Source organism: Squalius cephalus (assembly GCF_949319135.1).
Source record: "Squalius cephalus genome assembly, chromosome: 3".
NCBI classification, from domain to species: domain Eukaryota; kingdom Metazoa; phylum Chordata; class Actinopteri; order Cypriniformes; family Leuciscidae; genus Squalius; species Squalius cephalus.
The window spans coordinates 15,965,367-15,984,841 of NC_137124.1; the positions used below are offsets into that span (position 1 = coordinate 15,965,367).

At 36.2% G+C, this 19,475-nt stretch overlaps 4 protein-coding genes and 1 long non-coding RNA gene across 6 annotated transcripts in view; 2 read left to right on the forward strand and 3 right to left on the reverse strand.

The window, feature by feature from the left end:
- The window catches only part of chsy1 (chondroitin sulfate synthase 1), a 64,260-nt gene extending 62,549 nt beyond the window's left edge, over positions 1 to 1,711 (reverse strand). The window contains exon 1 of the mRNA XM_079866537.1: positions 807 to 1,711. Coding sequence (XP_079722663.1) covers positions 807 to 1,117 — 311 coding nt within the window. The 5' untranslated portion in view covers positions 1,118 to 1,711. The remainder of the gene's footprint in view (positions 1 to 806) is intronic.
- A 981-nt stretch (positions 1,712 to 2,692) lies between these two features.
- Positions 2,693 to 7,245, reverse strand: selenos (selenoprotein S). 2 transcript variants are annotated; one of them, XM_079866847.1, is made up of 6 exons: positions 7,017 to 7,245; positions 5,890 to 6,021; positions 5,699 to 5,805; positions 5,360 to 5,449; positions 5,212 to 5,281; positions 2,693 to 3,591 (listed from the first exon to the last, which is right to left on the reverse strand). In XM_079866847.1, the coding sequence occupies exons 1-6, from the start codon at positions 7,093 to 7,095 to the stop codon at positions 3,512 to 3,514; spliced, it is 558 nt and encodes a 185-aa protein (XP_079722973.1). In that variant the 5' UTR covers positions 7,096 to 7,245; the 3' UTR covers positions 2,693 to 3,511. The 2 variants fall into 2 exon arrangements, with proteins under 2 accessions (XP_079722973.1, XP_079722972.1); XM_079866846.1 differs by having other exon boundaries at positions 2,694 to 3,591; positions 5,212 to 5,284; positions 7,017 to 7,240.
- Positions 7,246 to 8,196: 951 nt separating this feature from the next.
- snrpa1 (small nuclear ribonucleoprotein polypeptide A') lies at positions 8,197 to 12,564 on the reverse strand. Its single transcript, XM_079866855.1, has 9 exons — positions 12,347 to 12,564; positions 12,092 to 12,239; positions 11,728 to 11,806; positions 11,582 to 11,628; positions 11,377 to 11,479; positions 10,233 to 10,312; positions 9,849 to 9,921; positions 8,757 to 8,850; positions 8,197 to 8,474 (listed from the first exon to the last, which is right to left on the reverse strand). Exons 1-9 carry the CDS (start codon positions 12,426 to 12,428, stop codon positions 8,317 to 8,319), a joined length of 864 nt encoding a protein of 287 aa, XP_079722981.1. The 5' UTR covers positions 12,429 to 12,564; the 3' UTR covers positions 8,197 to 8,316.
- Positions 12,565 to 13,743: 1,179 nt separating this feature from the next.
- On the forward strand, positions 13,744 to 16,444 carry LOC307156345. Its single transcript, XR_013820694.1, has 3 exons — positions 13,744 to 13,795; positions 15,091 to 15,186; positions 16,291 to 16,444. It is a non-coding gene; the product is annotated as an uncharacterized lncRNA (long non-coding RNA).
- Positions 16,445 to 16,446: 2 nt separating this feature from the next.
- On the forward strand, positions 16,447 to 18,840 carry LOC307156344 (uncharacterized protein). Its single transcript, XM_079867635.1, has 3 exons — positions 16,447 to 16,620; positions 16,713 to 16,874; positions 18,279 to 18,840. Exons 1-3 carry the CDS (start codon positions 16,529 to 16,531, stop codon positions 18,565 to 18,567), a joined length of 543 nt encoding a protein of 180 aa, XP_079723761.1. The 5' UTR covers positions 16,447 to 16,528; the 3' UTR covers positions 18,568 to 18,840.
- The last annotated feature ends 635 nt before the right edge of the window (positions 18,841 to 19,475 follow it).

Consider the following 19,475-nt stretch of genomic DNA (forward strand, 5'->3'; position numbering starts at 1 on the left):
TTAGATTCTTTGTACATTAATGCGTTTTAATATAATGTTGATTAGACAACTGAAATAAAGCATAACCCTGGCCTCTCTCCATCCATACCATTGTAACTGTTGTCTCGACCAAAATAACATCTTATTGGGTTACACTTTACTTTAAGGTGTCCCTGTTACGGTGTAAATTTACTTTAAAGTACTGAGTAATTAATTAACTACATCATGTACTTACTATAGGGTTAGGATTTAGTTTAGGGTTAGCCTAGTTAGTTAGTTAGTTGCATGTAATTATGCATAATTCAAAGTTAATACTACAGTAACTACATGTATCGTGTAAAAAGGACACTGTAAAATAAAGTTTTACCAATTATTGTTACTATTTAACTACGACACTTCCGCGGAAACAGTTATCATATAAGTGAACGTATTACCTGTAACTCCCATCAGCCCCAAATGTTATTTGCCAAATATATAGTAAAATATGAGATAAATATATTGTTGAAGAAGATCCCATATTACTACGGTTATCGTGGTAATTTATCGTACGTGACGTGAACGCGTTGAATTAGCAATAACCCCCACCCGCCCCTCAAAAACCAATGACTAATTGCTGAAATAAGATAGCTCCAGCATAACCCTGACCTCTCTCTATCATTACCATAATTTACTCTGGTAATCAGTCAAAATACCATAAAATTATCGCTACTACTACAATAAATGTGTGATGGTAACGTAACGGTTTCTGCACTCTCGTAACTATGCTGTATTTGGGCGGGAACAACGGTTACCATGGTGATTCTTCGTAAGTGGACGCGATGAATTACCTATATGCTGCCACGGCGCGGTTGTTCAGGTACTTCTGCGCGGTCATGACGCCCACGAACAGGAAACTGTTGGACTGGGGCACCGCGGGCTTCTCCGTGTTGGGCATCAGCACCCCTCCATACTCCTTCTTCATCATCATCATCATCCCTCCTCCACCTCCGCAGCCGCCCGTGCCACCGCTCGCCCGCCGCTTGTGACCCGCTTTCTTCAGCTCAGTGGCCCGGGGCAGGATGAGCCTGGACGCCAGTGTGAACCCAACTACCAGACCCAGCAACACACTGAACCACGATCTGCGACTTCTGCCTGCCATTTCAGCTTCAACTCAAACCTCCGGATCAGTCAGGGCTTTTATTTCTTTTCGCCTTCGTTTTATTTTAAACGCCAGCCGCGGCTGCAGTCCCGTCCAGAACACTGGGTTTGGGTCCGAGCATGATCGCCGCTGATCACCGTTCACTGCCTATGTGTACGTTGCAGCGCTCCAGTCCGCATATATCACCAGCCACTGCCATCTAATCGCCAGCTATCCGCTCCACGCGAGCCATGGTCGGATTCGTGAAGGTATTTCCGTCGTCTCGAGCTTGAATTGTTGATAAGTCAGGGGAAATGAACGGTCTGCTGTCTAAAGTGCGGCTGCATCCTCGTTCTCGCGACTATCTCGCCATTGTGAGTGAGCGAGTGCCTGAAACGCGTCTCTGCGGCTTAACCGTCAAGGGTTTTTGACACGCTGGAGGCGCCGTAGCTCGTTCCTGATTGGCTGAGAACAGTTATCTGATGACGTTTCATGCCTGGGAAAAGCGTTGCGTCCTTTTTCTCGTGAATTGTTCTTTTGAAAGATTCAACATTAAACCGTGTTTATTGTAAAGGAGGCAAACGTTTTACAATCGATTTATTTGATAAATCGTTAATTTTGTACCGACATATTATGTATTAATTAAATGTAAATTTTCTAACCAGAAGCCAGTTTTCGCTGTTTTCCTTGTAGAATTATAGAAGTACTTTAAAATAGATTTAAGTCAGAATAACTAAATAAAGAGAGAATTTTACATACAAAACTGGATGAAAGAAAAGCTATTATTATTTTGGATAATGATGTTCATTATCATATGTCTTAAATGCGAACTCCTGCTTCTTCAATTTATGTGTATTTCACTTATAGCCTACAAAATAAATAATGTGACAAATTTATTATAAATAATGACAAATCTAGCATTCACTTCTTGAGGAATTTGTGAGGATTAATATATGTTTCACACCATAATACTATTTGGATACTGCATGTTGCAATAAAATAAGTTTAAAAACATTTTGTCAAGTTTATTTTACATTTCAAATTCAATGTGTTAGTTATATATTTATATTTCTTATTTAATAGTCAAATTTCATATTATGATTTCCTGTAATATAATCTTAATTCTCTAATTTTATTTACAAGATTCCTCCCTTCCATAACTGACCAAACCACGTGCTAATCTCGCCACCCAGTGGACAAAGTGTGACCTCGCGAGATTACAAATTGCACTTCAGTCGCGTCCTTCCTTTTCTGTTGCGTATTTTCCTGTCTCAACGTACATGGGCAATATAATTCAACACTTTTTTTTTCATCTCAATATCATAACTAACTGGACATAAGGGGTTAATTTGAATAATCTCACCACGATGTGTGTTGTTTTTCTGCCAGGTCCCTATTTACGAACTAACTTCTAACATTAATAATGTTTTCCCTTTCTCGAATCACAATGTTTAACACAAAATATATTTTCTCTTAGTGTTCGACTTTCCTTTGTCCTGAAAATAACTTTTCAACCTGTTAAAAAGTGTAAATTGTACTTTGATGGCCCTGAAACAGGATAAAACGAGGCATTTTCTGATAAATAAGACATAGACAAACGTTGAGTAAGTATGCATTTTAATTCTGAAAAGCTCACAATGACTTTGACACGTCATTCCTAAACAAATGCTTTCGAAAACACCAAAAGACCCCACACCACGTAGGCTGCTATTTAACATCACTAACAACTGCATTGATGGATCTGTCATAAAACGGCTTTTTATAACAGAATACAACCACTTCAAATGATATAAATGTAGCACTTTGCATTTTTATTTACTCTCTCTAGGTGTTCATTTAGCACAGCCTTCATAAGTGCAAAAGCTAAAAACAGGAACACATTTCATTACTGAAAATCATCAGCCTGCCCCAGGAGTATTAATACCTTTGATGAGGAGGCGTCATTAGAAGCTGTCAATCAGACAAATAGGCAATAGTTTCTTAATCATAATGTGCAATTCAAGAAAGAAATATGCAAAAAAAAAAAAAAAATCTGTCCTTTTCGACTCAAATGCTGTTATTGTGAAACACAAAAGCACAATCATCATGCAGCTCAAAAAGGAACTACAGAAAAAAATAAATGTAACCAGTCCACTAGATTTCATAAGATAGAACTGTTTGCTTGAAAAGATAACAGCATACAGGATTGGAAAGATATGATGGTGAGAACAAAAGTTAGACATTGCAGCGTGTAACCAGAAAAAAATTAAGATCTATGAAGATCTATGAATCTATGATTTATGAAGATCCTTAATAACCATCTTTGCTATTGTCCTATGATGAGTGCTGACAGCCTTATTCAGTTTATATTTATGTGTTCCTATGGGGGAGTGGGGAGTGTCAAAGGGTCAGAAGTTAATCTGACGACCTTTAACCTCATCCACCAGCAGACGGTCCTCTCCTGCCGGGTCTCCAGGCGCACGTTCCTCCTCCATCTCCAGACAAAGGACTGTACCCTACAATACAAACAGACAGCAAATCATATAAACAACAACATGAATAACAAGACTCTGCGACAGTTCTCGAGTCTCAACCAGGATAATGGGCTTAATGATGAACGTTGCATGAACAGACAGAAAAACAGGTCGCATCGCTTCCACTTGTCAGAGAAAGTGTTAACAACAGTATGAACTGACGGCCAGTGTTGGGGGTAGCGCATTACAAATAACAGGAGTCATGTAATCAGATTACTTTTTTCATGTAACGAGTAATGCATTACTTTTAAATTTACAACAAAATAAGTAACACAAGCTACTTTGCTTTCCCATTTATAGACTAACGCTCTTCCGTCCCCATGTTGAGATTCTCTATCCGTTGAGCGTACATCAGTTGTACATTCGTTACTGGGGTCCATTATAAATCCACTATGGTTTCGGACACCACTACAAATGTAAACCTATCTAAGGGTATGGGGGTGATTTCGGACACAGCCTAAGAGTATTGATCTTTCTTCTTCATCCTATTCTTCTCCAATCTAGAATGGCAGCACAGCTGAAATTTTAGTTTGAGCTGTGCCCTCGACTGTATGAATTTGCATTTCCTTCAGCCAGAGGCTTATTCATTTCACTTCTGTGAAAGGGCCTTTCCATTTGCCAAAAATAGAACTTTCGGTTTTCTTTTTTGTTAAAGAACAAAACAAGCAAGCCCAGCCCAGATGAAAAAAGTAATGTAACAACTAAGTAACTTAATTTGTTACTTTTATTTATACACAATATTGTAATGCATTACTTTTAAAAGTAACTTTCCCCAACACTGATGACAGCGATATATATGGACTTTTAAGGTAATGCTCCTTTGAAGGCATAATGAGTAAAACGGCTATATATTTAGCAAAGCACATAGAAAAGATATATAAAATTGCTTTATTTTTCATAATTTAAATTTATTTGTATAACAATGCAAAATAAAGAACTATACAGTAAAAATAAAGTCACAAAAATACTTTTAAACAACAATATAATAATGTCTAATGTCACCAGGGTGAGTAAATGATGACTTAATTTTCATTTTAGGGTAATAGTAACTATCCCCTTAATGTCTAAATATAATTGCAATATTGATTACCTGGATAATTTCCCCTGTGAAATCTTGGTCTATTCTGAAAATGGGTTAATTTTTTGGGTTAGTGCACTCAAAAAAAAAAAAAACATTCTGTATGCACTTTCTGAATGTATGTTAAATAATCTGATTGAACATTGTTGTTAGTATCGGTAACTTAACTTAATAACATTATATTACACTATGAAACATTCAAATAGTCATGAAGCTTATATACATTTACTTATTTTAAGGAATGGTTAAAACTACAAATGTTAAAAATTAGTTGATTAGTCCATGTTTAAGGAAATAAACGAATAAGACTTATAATAATAATTTACAAAGTACATGTAAAAAAAAAAAAGAAAGTGGAAAATAAAGCACATTTACTTTACATTTAATTTTTACTGTATTTTATTACATTTTTTATAATTAGTATTTAGGATAATTATAGAAATAAAGACCCAAAAATGTTTAAATAGAGTAAAGTATTCTTTGAATCATAAGAGAAAATGTAAAATAATGAATATGCTGCATACCACTGTGACGAAGGGGCTTTTTGTCTGTCCTTGGTCTCAGTGAGCTGGAGGAAGGGGCTTCTTCAGTGTTCTGCTGGAAAGAAGAAATAATATGTAAATGCACCACCTGACACCTGAGGCCTAGAGAGATTCGTCCCAGAAGTCTTACCTGTGCAACTTTTGCATTTCCTTTATAACTCTTTCCTTCCTTCATACTTTCCCACATTTCGATTTTCTGTCTTCTCTTTTCCTCCTCAAGCTAAAGAGAACAGAAGAACCAGCATGAATATTGTGTGATGATTTGTATTATGTACATTTCTGAAATCCATAACTTGGACACAGTCACGTCTGATAATCGATCACTCTAAATCGTAATGTAGACATGCATTTTCTGTAAAGTTGCTTTGAAACAATATGTATTGTGAAAAGTGCTATACAACTAAATGTGAATTGAATACTGCAAACCGAATGTGCGTCCTGTCTGATCACGTCACCACATGAGACTCACCCTCTGCTGCTTCTCTTTGAATTCTGCAGCTCTGGCGTCCTGCTCTTCTTGCATTTTGCGGCGCGACGCCTCCAGAGCCTCCTGACGCTGCACCACAGATCTGGGGTCTGCAAATGCCACACACACACACCTCTTAATAAATACTTTCAAGGCATTTCAGTTTCCAAACAGCAGACAGTGTTGGTTCTGACCTTGGCTCACGACTGAGACAGACGAGCTCTGATTGTCTCTGGGTCTGTTCTTGCGGAGATGCTGGATGAGCAGAAAGACTCCCATACACAGGAACACCAGATACCAGCCATATTCAGACAGGATCGAAGTAACTGTTGAAAAAAAGATAAAGTTGACAATGACATTCCAGACACTGAAAAGACTAGAAGCACTTTCCAAAAGTATGTTAAAAAGTCTGCAATATAATCGACCATTTGATTATTGTTAATAGTATCTATATACAGCTTTAATATATAGGCCTAGCATAAACATTCTATTTCATTTTGAAACATTCAAAATATTCACATGTCATGAAGCTTTAATATTATATGAATAATAGGCTATATATCTTATTTTTAGGAATGGCAAAAGTACAAATGTTCAAAACCATTAGTTGACATCTGTTTTTAAATAAATTTAATAAAGAAAATAAAAGACAAATTAATAATAATAATAATAATAGTAATAATCATCATCAGCTAATTATTTTCCATTTCTGTTAATTGTATAGGTAACAACATTAAGAAGAATTAAAAAAACATTCAGACAATTTGAAATTGGTGAAACTTTAATTATTATCTTATATGATTTGTGCACTTTACTATAAATACTACAAAATATAATGTATATGTTTAAACAAAAACATTCATTTATACTTTAAAATTAAAAGTATAAAATGTGCTTAATTTTCACATCTTTATTTAAATTTCTATTGCATTTGATAAAATATCAAAAGTCTTAAATAATTAGCCTAACGTTACACCTTTCAAGCATGTAAGTTTGTTCAAGTTTCAAGTGTATGTTTGTTAATGGCTTATTAAAATTCACATTAAAGCATAACTTATGTATCTTATTGACTTGTACACTAGCCTATAAAATGTCACTAATCTTATTGACCTAGCAGTATATCCTTCTGTTCTAGTCATTACTTGATAAGATCCGCATCACTCCAAAATGTCAAATCGATGTTTCCATTAAGAGTCCTTTTATAACCGATAGTCACGGATTAGATATCAGTCAAACGGATTATACTAATATTACACTCATGATAAATGATAAAAGGTCAGTAAACGCCAATGAACTAAAGCTCCGGCTCATGTTTACATACCAGAAGACTGCAGAAAACTCAGATCCTGGTTTGGAGGAACATCTTCATTTTGGACATGCGCATCACCATCTGCCTCCATATTAAAACGCTTTGAAGATGTTTTATGATTTTGGTATGAGAATATATAATAATTATCTCATGTTTATCCCGTTCAATTCCACTCAAGCTACCCTGCTACAACACACCGACTCACTTCCGCAACCACAAGACAGCCTATCAGCTTTAAGATGACGTGGCCTTTACGGCGGCCCAACTGAGACAAATCAAGGCAAAATAAAATTAGAAAATACTCCTCCTTTTCGAATATAGCATTGCTTGTCTGAAATCTAAAGATTGAAATACCCCCCTTTAAATTGGAGTTAAAGTAAATAAATATTTTAACTGCACCGTACTAGGAGTTAAATGAGTAAATAAATATTTTAACTGCACAATACTGGGAGTAGATAAAAACAATGCAACTTAAAGCAACACTGTGTAGGATTTTCTCCCATCTAGCGGTGAAATTGTTTATGACTACCAACTGAATATTACTTTCTAGCCCCTCCCATTCCGAGGGCGTTTTAACTCCTACGGTGGCCGTATTAATTCAGATCTCCCGGCAGTCGTGAGTAATCTCCCCCTCATTCGTCACGGTGCCACTGAGTGTAAAAACGCGAAAGGCGAAGCTTGAATTTCCAGGTATGTCCCTCTTTGGCTAATGTATTTTCAAGATGGAGGCGCAACATGGCTGCCGCCATTCGAGTGACTCGTTCGTATGTATTCTAAATGGCAGATTCTACGCTTACGAGAATACTTGATTAGTTGGTAGAAGCAATTACACATTAATGAGCACATATCATTTTGAAAGAACAAAGTGTTTTTTGCTAAGAATCTACTTAAAAAAATGACACAGTGTAGCTTTAACAGAAACTACAGATTTTCCAATGATATTTTATACACTTGGTATCTAAAATATACCGTTATAAATGAGATTGATGATCTTTCTCTAAGCGTTTACAAAATGTGTGGCCAAAACTTGGGTAAGAAATGTGCTGTGCATTTAGAACTTGAGTTCGAAAAGTTTTCAACATTATGAACAAACTTCAAGTTTCTAGTCTTTGAGGATGATTCACAAAATATTAGAACAGTAAAAAGACAGACGAAATTCTTGACCAGGTTCAGACATACACAAAGAAAAACTCACTGTTCATTAAAAAACAAGTTTAATGTAGATTAATTTACACAAAAAAAAAACACTTATCAAAACAAGTGCTGTCAAACAGCATCAAAACAAAGCATTAATGATTCTGAACGAAAAGAATTATGATCCATTAACATGCATATCTTCCTGCATGTCATCATCGTCTCCGTTTTCTCCAATGTCCTGCATGTTCTCATGCATGGGGACTGATTCCTGCATCTCTGCCTGGATCTCCTCCTCCTCCTCCTCCTCTTCCTCCTCTACCATGTTAGTTGCTCCTGAAAAAGGGAAAACAGAAGACTCATAAGAAGCTTGATAATTTTTAGTTCTTAAAAGCAGAGTATGTCCCATTATTTATTTCAAAGTTGTTTGATTGTACAAAATGCAGCCTCAGTGACCAATACATTTTCTTCAAGGAGTCATAGAAGCATCAGGTTTACAAACCTAAAATGGACTACTCTCAGGGTTCCCACTCATTCACCAATGACTGAAAGCATTTTCCCATTCATTTGTGATTACTGAATAATGTTTATGTATAAATGTGTATTACAAAATAATACCTGATCTCAGCTCTCGTCCTGGGATCTGTCCTGACTGGAGAAGCCCCTTCAACCGTTCAACTTCAGCCAGTGATGTGGCATTAGCAATCGCATTCTACATGCAAACGACATTTACAAAGAGATGCATTATATCAGGACATCAGCCTATATGAATAATACATTAATACATAACACATTTGAGTAGTATTTATTCAGCAAAAACACATCACACTGATTAAAAGTAGTAAAGACATTTATAAAGTTACAAAAGAGTCATTTAAAATAAATGCTGTTCTTTTGAACATTCTACGCATCCTGGAAAAAAACATGCATAACAAAAAAAAAAAATCAAACTTTAAAATAATCAGAAATGTTTCTTGAGCAAGAAATCAGCATATTAGAATGATTTCTGAAGGATCATGTGACACTGGAGTAATGATGCTGAAAATTCAGCTTTAAAATATATTCAAATAGGAAGTAGTCATTTTAAATTTACATTTTAAATATGACTGTTTTTTAACATATTCCTGATCAAATACAGATAGCCTTGTTGAGCATAAGAGACTCCAAAACGTCTTACTGATCATAAAATAGTGTGTGTGTACACAGTAGCAGTCGCCGCTACACCACCCCAACCCAAAATGTGCTAAATAAAGTAATTGAATGTATACCCATTTACAATAAGCACTTAACTCAAATTAAATGATAAAAATACATAGAGAACTAGCTGACTAAAAACAGCTTGAAAATGCTACCACATTTAATTTGTATTCCATGTGGAATTATTTGACATACAAAGATGGACTCTTCCTTTCTTTACAGTTTAAAAGTACACTATGTTATTTCATCGGTCAGTCTTGGAAATCTAATGGGTGAAAGCTTCTGGCAACATTAAATCCAAGAGAGAAGAAAAGAAGTTTTGTGCAAGTGTGAAATCCGCCCACGATCGAAGATTTGTGCTGACGCATTACATGGATGCGCTCTCACTTTACAATAATGCACTTTTGACATTTACCATGACAGAAAAGTTACAGCCCAGTCCATCACATATTTCAAATGCATCCTCTGGTGTGTATGTGCATATGTGGGTGCGTTAATCCGGTTCTTCCATACCTTTATGGCTTCAACATCTGCAGCAGACGGTCCCATTTTCTTCTCAGTCTGAAGTCCTGCTCCTGGAGTAAACCTGAGAGCAAGAGTAAATTTGGGGTTCAGACAAAGTGAACATGTTGAAGATTGCCTCTGCAGCCTTTCAACCAGTTCCCACAATCAAGAGTGTAGTATCTTCAGTATCTTATCAATATGAATAAACTGATACAAGACAGAAAAGCCTTGAGCCAGCTCCCCTGAGAAACACTGCTGAAGTTTAACATGGAAATGGATCTTTAAACAGCCAATTCAGGGTCAATATTCATTCTCCGAGATGCCGAGTAACTCATAACTTCCACAGTCCAGTAATTCGGGAGAGCTGAGCTTGATCAAGGAGTTTCATCTTACGTTTTGGTTCGCTTGGCAATATCCTTTGCAAGCTGAGCACCTCGTTTGCCTTTGAACATTTTTTCAGCCTCCTGACGTTCCTACGGTGATACAGCAGAGAGTTCAAGCAAACATTCACAACAGACCATGACATGGACAACAGCCCCGTTCTTCACACGACGTGCAATACTGAATTATCAATCGAGCCAATTCAATCTGCATGTGTGTTTAAAGGAACAAATTAGCCAGAGGGAATTCTAAAAAGTAATGTCGGATGTACTAATCGATGTGTGAAGAACAGGGCCCAGGGTGATACCACACTGATAAATAAACAGACAACTACATTTTGTGTGTGAAATCTTCCTGAAATAAGGAAGCAGTATGCATTTTATCAGTTGGTTCATTTCAAGAAAACAACATAAAACACAACAAATCAAAACAATGACAAAGACTGTACAATGTGCACAAAATAATTATTAGAAAATAATTAGAATAATTTTAGAAAGTAAAACTGAAAGTGTATTTGCATCACAGATATTTTATTAATCTCTCACTAATACTGATCCATAATTATTTATTCTAGAGACCTGATAGTAGAAAAGAAATCAATAAATAATGGTCCTAAACATGACATTGCCAAAAATGAATTGCACAACAACAAAATTGTCCACTGACAAGCATAATGTACACTACAGATCAAAAGTTTTGGAGAGATTTTTAAAAGTTTCTGAAAGAAATCTCTTCTGGTAACCAATGCTGCATTCATTTGATCAAAAATTCAGTAAATTCAGTAATATTCTGTTCAAACAGAATTTTTTTTACTAGAATATATTTTAAAATGTAATTTATTCGTGTGGTAATATAGCATCATTACTCGTTTTCAGTCACACGATCCTTCAGAAATCATTCTAATAGGCTGATTTGCTGCTCAAGAAACATTTCTTATATATTTTTGTGGAATCTGTGACATTGTTTTTCAGGATTCTTTAAAGAACAGAAAGGTCAAAAGAACAGTATTTATTTGAAACAAATCTTTTGTAACATTATAAATGTCCTTACTATCACTTTTGATCAATTAAATGCATCCTTGCAGAGTAAAAACATTTCTTATTTTGAACGTTAGTGTAGTTCAAATAAAAGACAACGCATTGTGGTTTAATCATACCTTCAGTTTCACCTTCTGGAAGTCCAGAACACGGATCTGTGGGATTTTATTGATGACATATAACCTATAATGTTTCTTGTTGGTAACTGGATTCCTGAGGAGACTACAGAAGAGGAAAACAAAACAAAAAAAACAGTTCAAATGATGATCTGAAGTTAAAACATTTGAGGGTAAAAAAAAAAAAAGAAGCTTATTCAGCCGGTACCTGAGCAGGCTCAACGATTTCACTGTCGCAAGAGGATCCAAATCACCCTGTTGAGCACCAAAAACAACCATTAGTACAAAATTCAATGAAACAAAACTTCAAATATGAATTAATGTGCATAAAGGCACATCTATAGTTGAACTCACCAGCTCTTGAATGTTGTTGCTTGTGAGAATGAGCTCCTTCAGGTTTGGTAAAGCCTGCTCCATGTTCTCTCCAATACGGCTGCAATAAGCGAGACAGAAACACCAAACATTGTAGAGGAACAAACGAAAATCTTCTCTACTTTGCAAGCACATGATAAGATGCAAAGAAATGAAGATACGACCTGCCCTCAGAATTGTCAGATAGTATTTACTTGCATTACATATTTACATTATAACAATACCATTAATGTGTTCGCACATAAAACAGTGCTGAGCATCATGTTATTTCTCTCGTTAGACAGATGAAGATAAGCAACAGTGCATAGTGTTGTCTCATAATAAAATCTCCGTCTGATTCTCTCACCAGATCCTGTTGTTGTTCATCAGGAGTGTTTTGAGTCTCTTCAGCAGTGGAAACCCATCCAGTTTTCTGATCTCATTATCGGACAGATCAACGGTATCAAACTGATCGAGTGTGGCGCCCAGATTCTCCAGCACAGGGATCTTATAGCCTTATAACAAACACAAGAGCAGTTGATTTTAGATTAACGCGCATAAATCGTTGATTCACATATGAATGATGCGCTTAAACGGGGTTTAATGAAGGTGCTTCACTTACCGCGCAGGTCGAGCTCTCTGTCCCGCACAGGGTTCGTGTACTGCGCCGCCTGCTCGATTAGTTCTGCCGTTAGCTTCACCATGTCAGCCGCTGAGAGGAACAATGAGTCTGATCAATAAGAGATGTGTTTGATCAAAAGTTTATTTAGCACCGTATTACGTTCACACACGCTGCCGCCAAACGGAAGCGTCTGTTTTGTTCTTCTCGAAACAAACTCTGGGTTAGGAAGGAAGCCACAGCGCCACCAGGCGGACTGGGGGAGAGATGCGCCACTGCCAACAATGATGATGACTCTGATGAAGAGCCATTCATCTCGAAACGTCACATGTGGCGAGAACATGAAATAAATATTTGTCTATTTTTTTGGAGATGTGGTATGTCAACTTTGTCTGAGCACCCTTATTGAGCTGTTTGCCCGTTGGGTGTGCACACTTTGTGTTAAATCTTTCACCTTGTAGCTTTAAAAATAGAAAACATGAATAACTTTAATAGTCCCTTTTCTATTGTAGCCACACATTATGAAAGGAGAGTTCAAATAAAATTGACTCACTTTTCTTCCATAAAATATTTTTTTTTTTTAAATTTGACTATTGGCCTACATTATTTACTAGAATACTAAAAAATGATTAAAAACAGCAAAGAACATTACAGTACCATTAAGTACAAATAAAAAATGTAGGGTAAATAATATGTAGCCTAATAGTGAACTAAATGAAATTATTTTATATTGATAATACTTAGTACTGAATTTAAAAACATTGGATAAATGCAATATATAAGGTGCTGCATCTGTATGCATGCACTATTCATTTCACTGTCACACAATGCAGAATCATTTATGACTGCAGATTATATTAAATTAAATTTACTCACTAACAAATTTAATCAAATTATCCAAAGAAAACCCATGTTAAATAAAACAAAGATTATTGGAGTGTGTTTTATAAGAAAAAATTTCAGTATTTCTACTTCAAAACTTTTAATTCAATGCATACTACTGTGAGTGTGCCCAGTGGGCAGTAAAGTATGTTTACGTTGTTACGTAGACTACTTAAGTACATTTTTCAAGTATGTACTTTACTGGAGTATTTTTATTTTGAGAAACATTTACTTTTTCGTCACTACATTCCAAAGCATAATATCGTACTTTTTACTCCACTACATTTCATAAAAACAAACACGTCGTTACTCGTTATTTTGAAATGAAGTAGCCTAATCGTCACGTGCTCCGATTCACTGATTATTAATTAACCTGTTAAATCGGTTCTCAAATCGCACCGAATTATATTCATTTGCAAATTGTACTGATCCGATTGCAGCTTACTTCCCATTGATTTAATGATAGGTTTTAGAGTGAGTCTCTAGTAAATGAATGTCCACATTTGACTAAAAATGAGCCAAGAACCGGGAGATCCTCGGAACGTGCACGTGCGACTGATGGCGCGAAAAGTAAGTAACGTTACAAATGCCGAATTTTTGGATCGATTATTCGATTCTTGTATGAAACTCATCTTTAGGTCACAACTGTCAGTTGTTTGTGAACTAAATCTGTTGTAAAAGGGTGAGCTGTAATGCTTGAATGAATGCGGGCATGTCCATATTATCAGATAGATTTTAAGTAAAAAAAAAAAAAAAACATTAAAATAACTCATTGCACTTGCATTTTTCCCCACTACTAACTTACCGTCGCAGTTTCAAATGATGTAGCCTATAGCGTTCTTTTTTAAATGTTATGCATTTATCCCTTTAGACATCTTTCTTTATTGTTTGTCAAAACACATTAGGCCTAAGTTACATATTAGCATGTATCTGCATTCACTAATCTTCCTTACTGACTTGTGCTGGCTGCTTAACAATACATAAATAATTATTCATAATGATGATGACCCAGCTATTCCCACTCCCCTAGGTATTTTGAGCAGAAGGATTATATGAAATTATAATAATAAATAATTATAATAATAATAATAAAAAAATTATAAATAAATGTAAAAATGTGTAAAATTGGAAAAACATTCATTGATCAGTAATTTTTACTTGTACATTAAATATCAAGTACTTTTACTCAAGTAATATTTTGTTAAGGTATCTACTTTTTCTCAAGTAGCCTACTTGATTTTCTGTACTTCGTCGACCACTGCCTGTGTCCATGCAATTTACTAGCAATACCTTTTAAATTAGCAATCCTTTTAAAAGACATTCCCGGCTGAAATCGCAACACACCTCTGCATTTATAACAGAACATGTATGGCATCCTGCGAAATAATAATAATAATAAAAAAAAAGGTATCTAAGCAAATTCCTGTTCCTGGTCCAGTTCTATAACCCTGTATGATCAAGGAGAGGCATCTTCAAAGAACGGAGTGAAAGAAGAGCAACGGGGTGGAACATTGGACAGGTTTGGATGTCACTGATATGGATTACGATTTGCCCTGCAAACACACTTTTCCTGATGAGTGTAAAATCAGGATGGGTTTTATTCAAGAATGAAAATGTCCCATTTACTCACCCTCTCATTGTTCCAAACCTGTATAATTTTCTTCTGTGGAATGAAAGGATGAGGGCCAGCTGTAATGCTTCAAAAAGGACACGCACTATATTCTAAATTCATCTGAAGTCATACAACAGCTTAGAAATAGACAAAAGATGTTAAAATCTTGCATTACTTGACAGCTGTGGTCACTGAGTGTATAGAAAAGAGCAGCTTGGATGTTCTGCTTTATATAACACCTTTTTGTTTTAAGGAGGAAAAACAGACATGAGACAGGCTACATCTTCAGCTGGGACAAGGTGGTTTCGGTGTAGTGTTCGAAGGGAGACGTTTGAATGATGATCTTTAAGTAAGTAAAATTTAAATAAAGAACAGCCTGTCTTATCGTCATCTTTTACTCCAAGTCCTCTTAGTGCATCTTTTTCAATTTTTTCATGGTGGCTTTGAAAATATGTCACAAAGACCCAGGACATGAAATGTTTATTAATTGTAAGTAGGGTTGCAAAATTCTGGGAATTTTCAAAGATGGAAACTTTCCATGGAAATTAATGGGAATTTAAGGGAATAAACAGGAATTTATGGGAATAAACGGGAATAAAATGGGAATTTTCAAAGTTGAGGGTTGGCTCTTCATAGGGAACCTAAATATAGTTGAGGAAAGTATATTTTAGCATAATCTTGACTAAAACAAACAGATGCCATTCAAATACACTTGAATATCCATGCCATTCCTCAATCACATGCACATAGCACACTGCTTACTGCATGGCTATTGAGACCACACCCCCTACTGGCACTGTGCATGCCTCCATCACATGTACAGAAGCCCAAAGCACAAGACTATTGAAGGCACACATTTGAGCCTGTGGACTAAACAAAGTGAAGTAAGTTTTGATGATATTATGGGGAAATATATTTATTAAATGTTTAAATTGCAAATATCACATACAAATGTATTCATCTAGTAGATAGCAAGCTGATAAGTTAGATGATAAATAAGATAGCGTAACTTTATTTACCACAAAAGGCAGATGCTAGCTACCTCATGTGGCTGTTTTTCTCTGCCTCCTGCAATATGTTTTGAAGATCATTCCAGTTGTTTAGCTAGCCTTACTATTTATATATCTGTTCATGCCATTGCATTAGTATTCTTACAAGCTCTTGTCTTATTTTACAGAAAAATGCCACGTGCACTATCCGATATTTGGAGACATTTTATTACATATTTTTTGGGGAATATTTCCAAAATTCCCCAGCTTAACTTCCCATGGAAATTTACCGGAAACTTTCTGGAAATTGTCCGCCCCTTTGCAACCCTAATTGTAAGTACATTACACTACATAATCAATATAAAACATCTCATATTAACTTCAATCACAGACAAATTGAATAACAAATCCCTATTTGGGAAATCACCTCTATCTAATGATGATAAAAACTGTTTGTATTGTAGCCTGGTGAATAAAGGTCCCAGCGTGCCTGCTGGACTGGCAGGACCACCCTGACCTGACCTGACCACATTATGGTCCTTGACTGTCCCTCTCCCTGTGAGAATCTGGTACAGTTCATGAGGCGTCACAGTGGAAGACTCGAAGAGAAGGCACAGCATATCACAAGGAAGAGAAGGCACAGCATATCACAAGGAAGAGAAGGCACAGCATATCACGAGGCAGGCGGCTCACACTGTGAACATGTGCTGCCTTCGTGGAATACTCCACCGTGACATTAAACTGGATAACCTAAAGGTTCATGCTGAGGAGTTCGCCGTACAGGTCATACTCCGGTATGTATTATAGAATTAGTTTATCCTGTGCTAATAGATACAAAAAAATCATGTTGCATTAATGCAAACCTCTGGTTTTGTCTACATATCAGACAAAATGTCTTTCCTCCAGAGTCCCATGCCAGGGGGATGTACTATGGCAGACAGGCGACCGCATGGTCACTAGGGGTTCTGATGTTCCTGATGTTGTGTGAACATTTCCCTAGAGATGATGCTGAAACGGAAGCGCTGGTTCAAACCCAACCTGTCAACGGGTGAGATCTAGAATGAATAATTAACCCCTTCCTCAACACCCCCAATTTAGGCAAGTGCTGCATACTTGACATACCCAAAATAAAAAGGTTGCTGCTCATAAGTCATTCTGAATAGACACATAACCAACATATATTTAGAAAGCCAACCCTTGAGAGTTTACAGTTCAAGACTCAAAATTAACCAGACTGTTATTAATATTGAGATATATAAGCTCAAACATAAAAACAAAAGCAACAAATATTAAAAATATATTTATTAAATGTATAAATATATTATGTGAATTTAGGATAGCAACTTATAACCACAATTAAAGTGTAGCCACAACTGTGGTCATGCTTCATTTCAAATCTGAGAATGATATCTCTAAAATTATGCATTTTATGAAGCCTATTGTGTGACTATGTCAGGGGAGACTTTGGGGAAGGCTAACAAGATTCTCATCAAATATTTTATTGCCCTGTAAACACCCATTTAATGTCTCTGACTAATGTCTGGCGAGGAGAACTGGCCCATTCATGTTCTTTTCATTTAAATCGACCAACCTTTCACACCTCTGCCGGTATGAGACTTAATCTTCATTATTCTTTTATCCTTATTCTTTTGTTTGAAATCAGCCATTATAGCCTTTCTTCTGGCATAATGCTTGGCCATTGACACATAATGTAACCCCCATACACGAAAAATCCACGCATTAACTTAAGTCTTGTTAGAAAACAAACAACAAAAAACTATTATTGGCTAACTTTAAATGCGAATTATTTTAAAAATATATATATTATGGAATAGAAAGCTCCTGCAGCAGGTGCATTAGCACAACAGTTAGCCTCAAGCTACATGACACAATTTAATTTATTAATATTACACTTTTATTTAAAGCTCAATTTAAAACACCATTGACATGACAAAAGTTACATGTGTAACTACTCATGTAACTGTATTTAAATAGGGAAAACTTGGAGGTGTTTGGTCACTTCTAGCTTCATCTCTGTTTGGTCCCTAATGAATGAACTGGGCTAAGCTAAGTGCTATCAAAGTGTCGCCGCACACCAGAGCGATTGAGTGCACGCACTGAGACGAGAGAGGTATGTATCAACTCGTCTTAGTTAAGGGAATAACATAGTTTAATATGAAAAAACGGTGGAGTGTTCCTTTAACATGATCAAATGGAGCAGATGTAAAGTTTGAGGTAATAATCAGACATCCCTCTCGTCTTCCTGTACATAATGCTGTCATCTGCTCAGCGCTCTCCTGTAAGACAAACCAAGCCGACGACTTGTTCTGGGGCTAATCCTGTCCCACAACTGGTTTGAGGTTTTGAAACCTAAAATCATCTAAAAAATAATGAATTTTCTCATAGGAAGAATTTGCCAAGTCAAATCTGTTGTTTTTTCTGTTTTGTGCAGGTCGTTGCATAAGGCCACTCCAGTTGGTGTCTCTTACCGGTATGTAGCTTGGCATCTTGTGGGCTGCGATGGGCGATGCTTCTATCCCTCCTCTCGCCTTTGCGTCTTACGGGGCGAGCAAGCCTTGTGTAGCGTCTTGCACCTTGGTTTGAGGGAGTTGTATGTGCGTCTGGCGGCACTGCTTCCGGAGGGATATGTACATACTTCTTTTGTTGCCTCTTTTTGTTTTTCCCATCATGGTCACTCTGTTCCTGAGGTTCCTGTCTCACAGCTGTCCAAATGCCAGTAACAATTTAAACCATATTTATTATTTGTGAAGTAATGTTCAGCTTTTCTTTTTAATAGTCAGCTTATTTCAGCAGTCTACAAGCTTACACACACTGGTTACAGACACAAAAATGTACCTTTAACTTAAGATGTATTTATCTCAAGATTACAATTGCTGATTGTTTATTTTGCTTTAAAATGTTCAATTTATGCTTCAATGTAAAAAATAAAAACCCTTACCTGTCACACAAATGAACACACAATCCCTCACGAGGCCACCAGAGCGCAGCACAGTCCTGTCAGTCCAAACCAGTTTCTTCTGTTCCTCACTGAAACATGTTAACGGTCAGGGAGTAAAAGAAAACCACGGATGGTGTAATGAACATTTAAAAGTTCATTCCTCTGCTGAAACAGTTTCATTTCTAAATAATCTACAGCGTTAGACTACATCTGATATTCTGCCCAGATGTGGAGGTTCATTTTGTTTTCGTAGACGCTCATTATTTTAAGCAAATTGATATTTGTTTGATAAAGTTCAGCAGATGTTTTTAATGTGAGAGTTAAGATAAATACAGCAGGGTAAACCATAACTGCAAGGTGTTTCATTACTTAGGACTGGCTGTGCTCAAGTTTACACTCGAAATGTGGCAGTGTCATAAAAATAGTGTTGGCTCTTACGACAAATTAGATAAGCGCGTCTGCTAAATGAATAAATATAAAGGCAAATGCTGAGTGTTTCTAATTTCAGGTTCGAAACACTTTAAAATAATGGTTTTTATAGGCTTCTATTGTCTTCTCATCACTTTTGGCTTGTTAAATACAAGTAAACAATATTTTCACTTTTGACAAAATTCACTTTGATTGGAAAAGACAAAATCATTCTTGCCACAAGTGAAACTTATTTTTGTTTCTCTTTGTTGTTGTTTTTCC

What these genes read in the sequence shown, in the direction of transcription:
- selenos (XM_079866846.1), bottom strand. Translation starts at nt 7,095, where the DNA reads ATGGAGGCAGATGGTGATGCGCATGTCCAAAATGAAGATGTTCCTCCA. An exon ending in GAGTTTTCTGCAGTCTTCTG is followed by an intron (nt 6,022 to 7,016) that starts GTATGTAAACAT and finishes TTTTTTCAACAG; the next exon opens with TTACTTCGATCCTGTCTGAA. An exon ending in GAAATGCAAAAGTTGCACAG is followed by an intron (nt 5,285 to 5,359) that starts GTAAGACTTCTG and finishes TCTTCTTTCCAG; the next exon opens with CAGAACACTGAAGAAGCCCC.
- snrpa1 (XM_079866855.1), bottom strand. Translation starts at nt 12,428, where the DNA reads ATGGTGAAGCTAACGGCAGAACTAATCGAGCAGGCGGCGCAGTACACG. An exon ending in ATGAACAACAACAGGATCTG is followed by an intron (nt 11,807 to 12,091) that starts GTGAGAGAATCA and finishes CGCTTATTGCAG; the next exon opens with CCGTATTGGAGAGAACATGG. An exon ending in GCAACAACATTCAAGAGCTG is followed by an intron (nt 11,629 to 11,727) that starts GTGAGTTCAACT and finishes GGTGCTCAACAG; the next exon opens with GGTGATTTGGATCCTCTTGC.
- LOC307156344 (XM_079867635.1), top strand. Translation starts at nt 16,529, where the DNA reads ATGTGCTGCCTTCGTGGAATACTCCACCGTGACATTAAACTGGATAAC. An exon ending in GCCGTACAGGTCATACTCCG is followed by an intron (nt 16,621 to 16,712) that starts GTATGTATTATA and finishes TCTACATATCAG; the next exon opens with ACAAAATGTCTTTCCTCCAG. An exon ending in CAAACCCAACCTGTCAACGG is followed by an intron (nt 16,875 to 18,278) that starts GTGAGATCTAGA and finishes TGTTTTGTGCAG; the next exon opens with GTCGTTGCATAAGGCCACTC.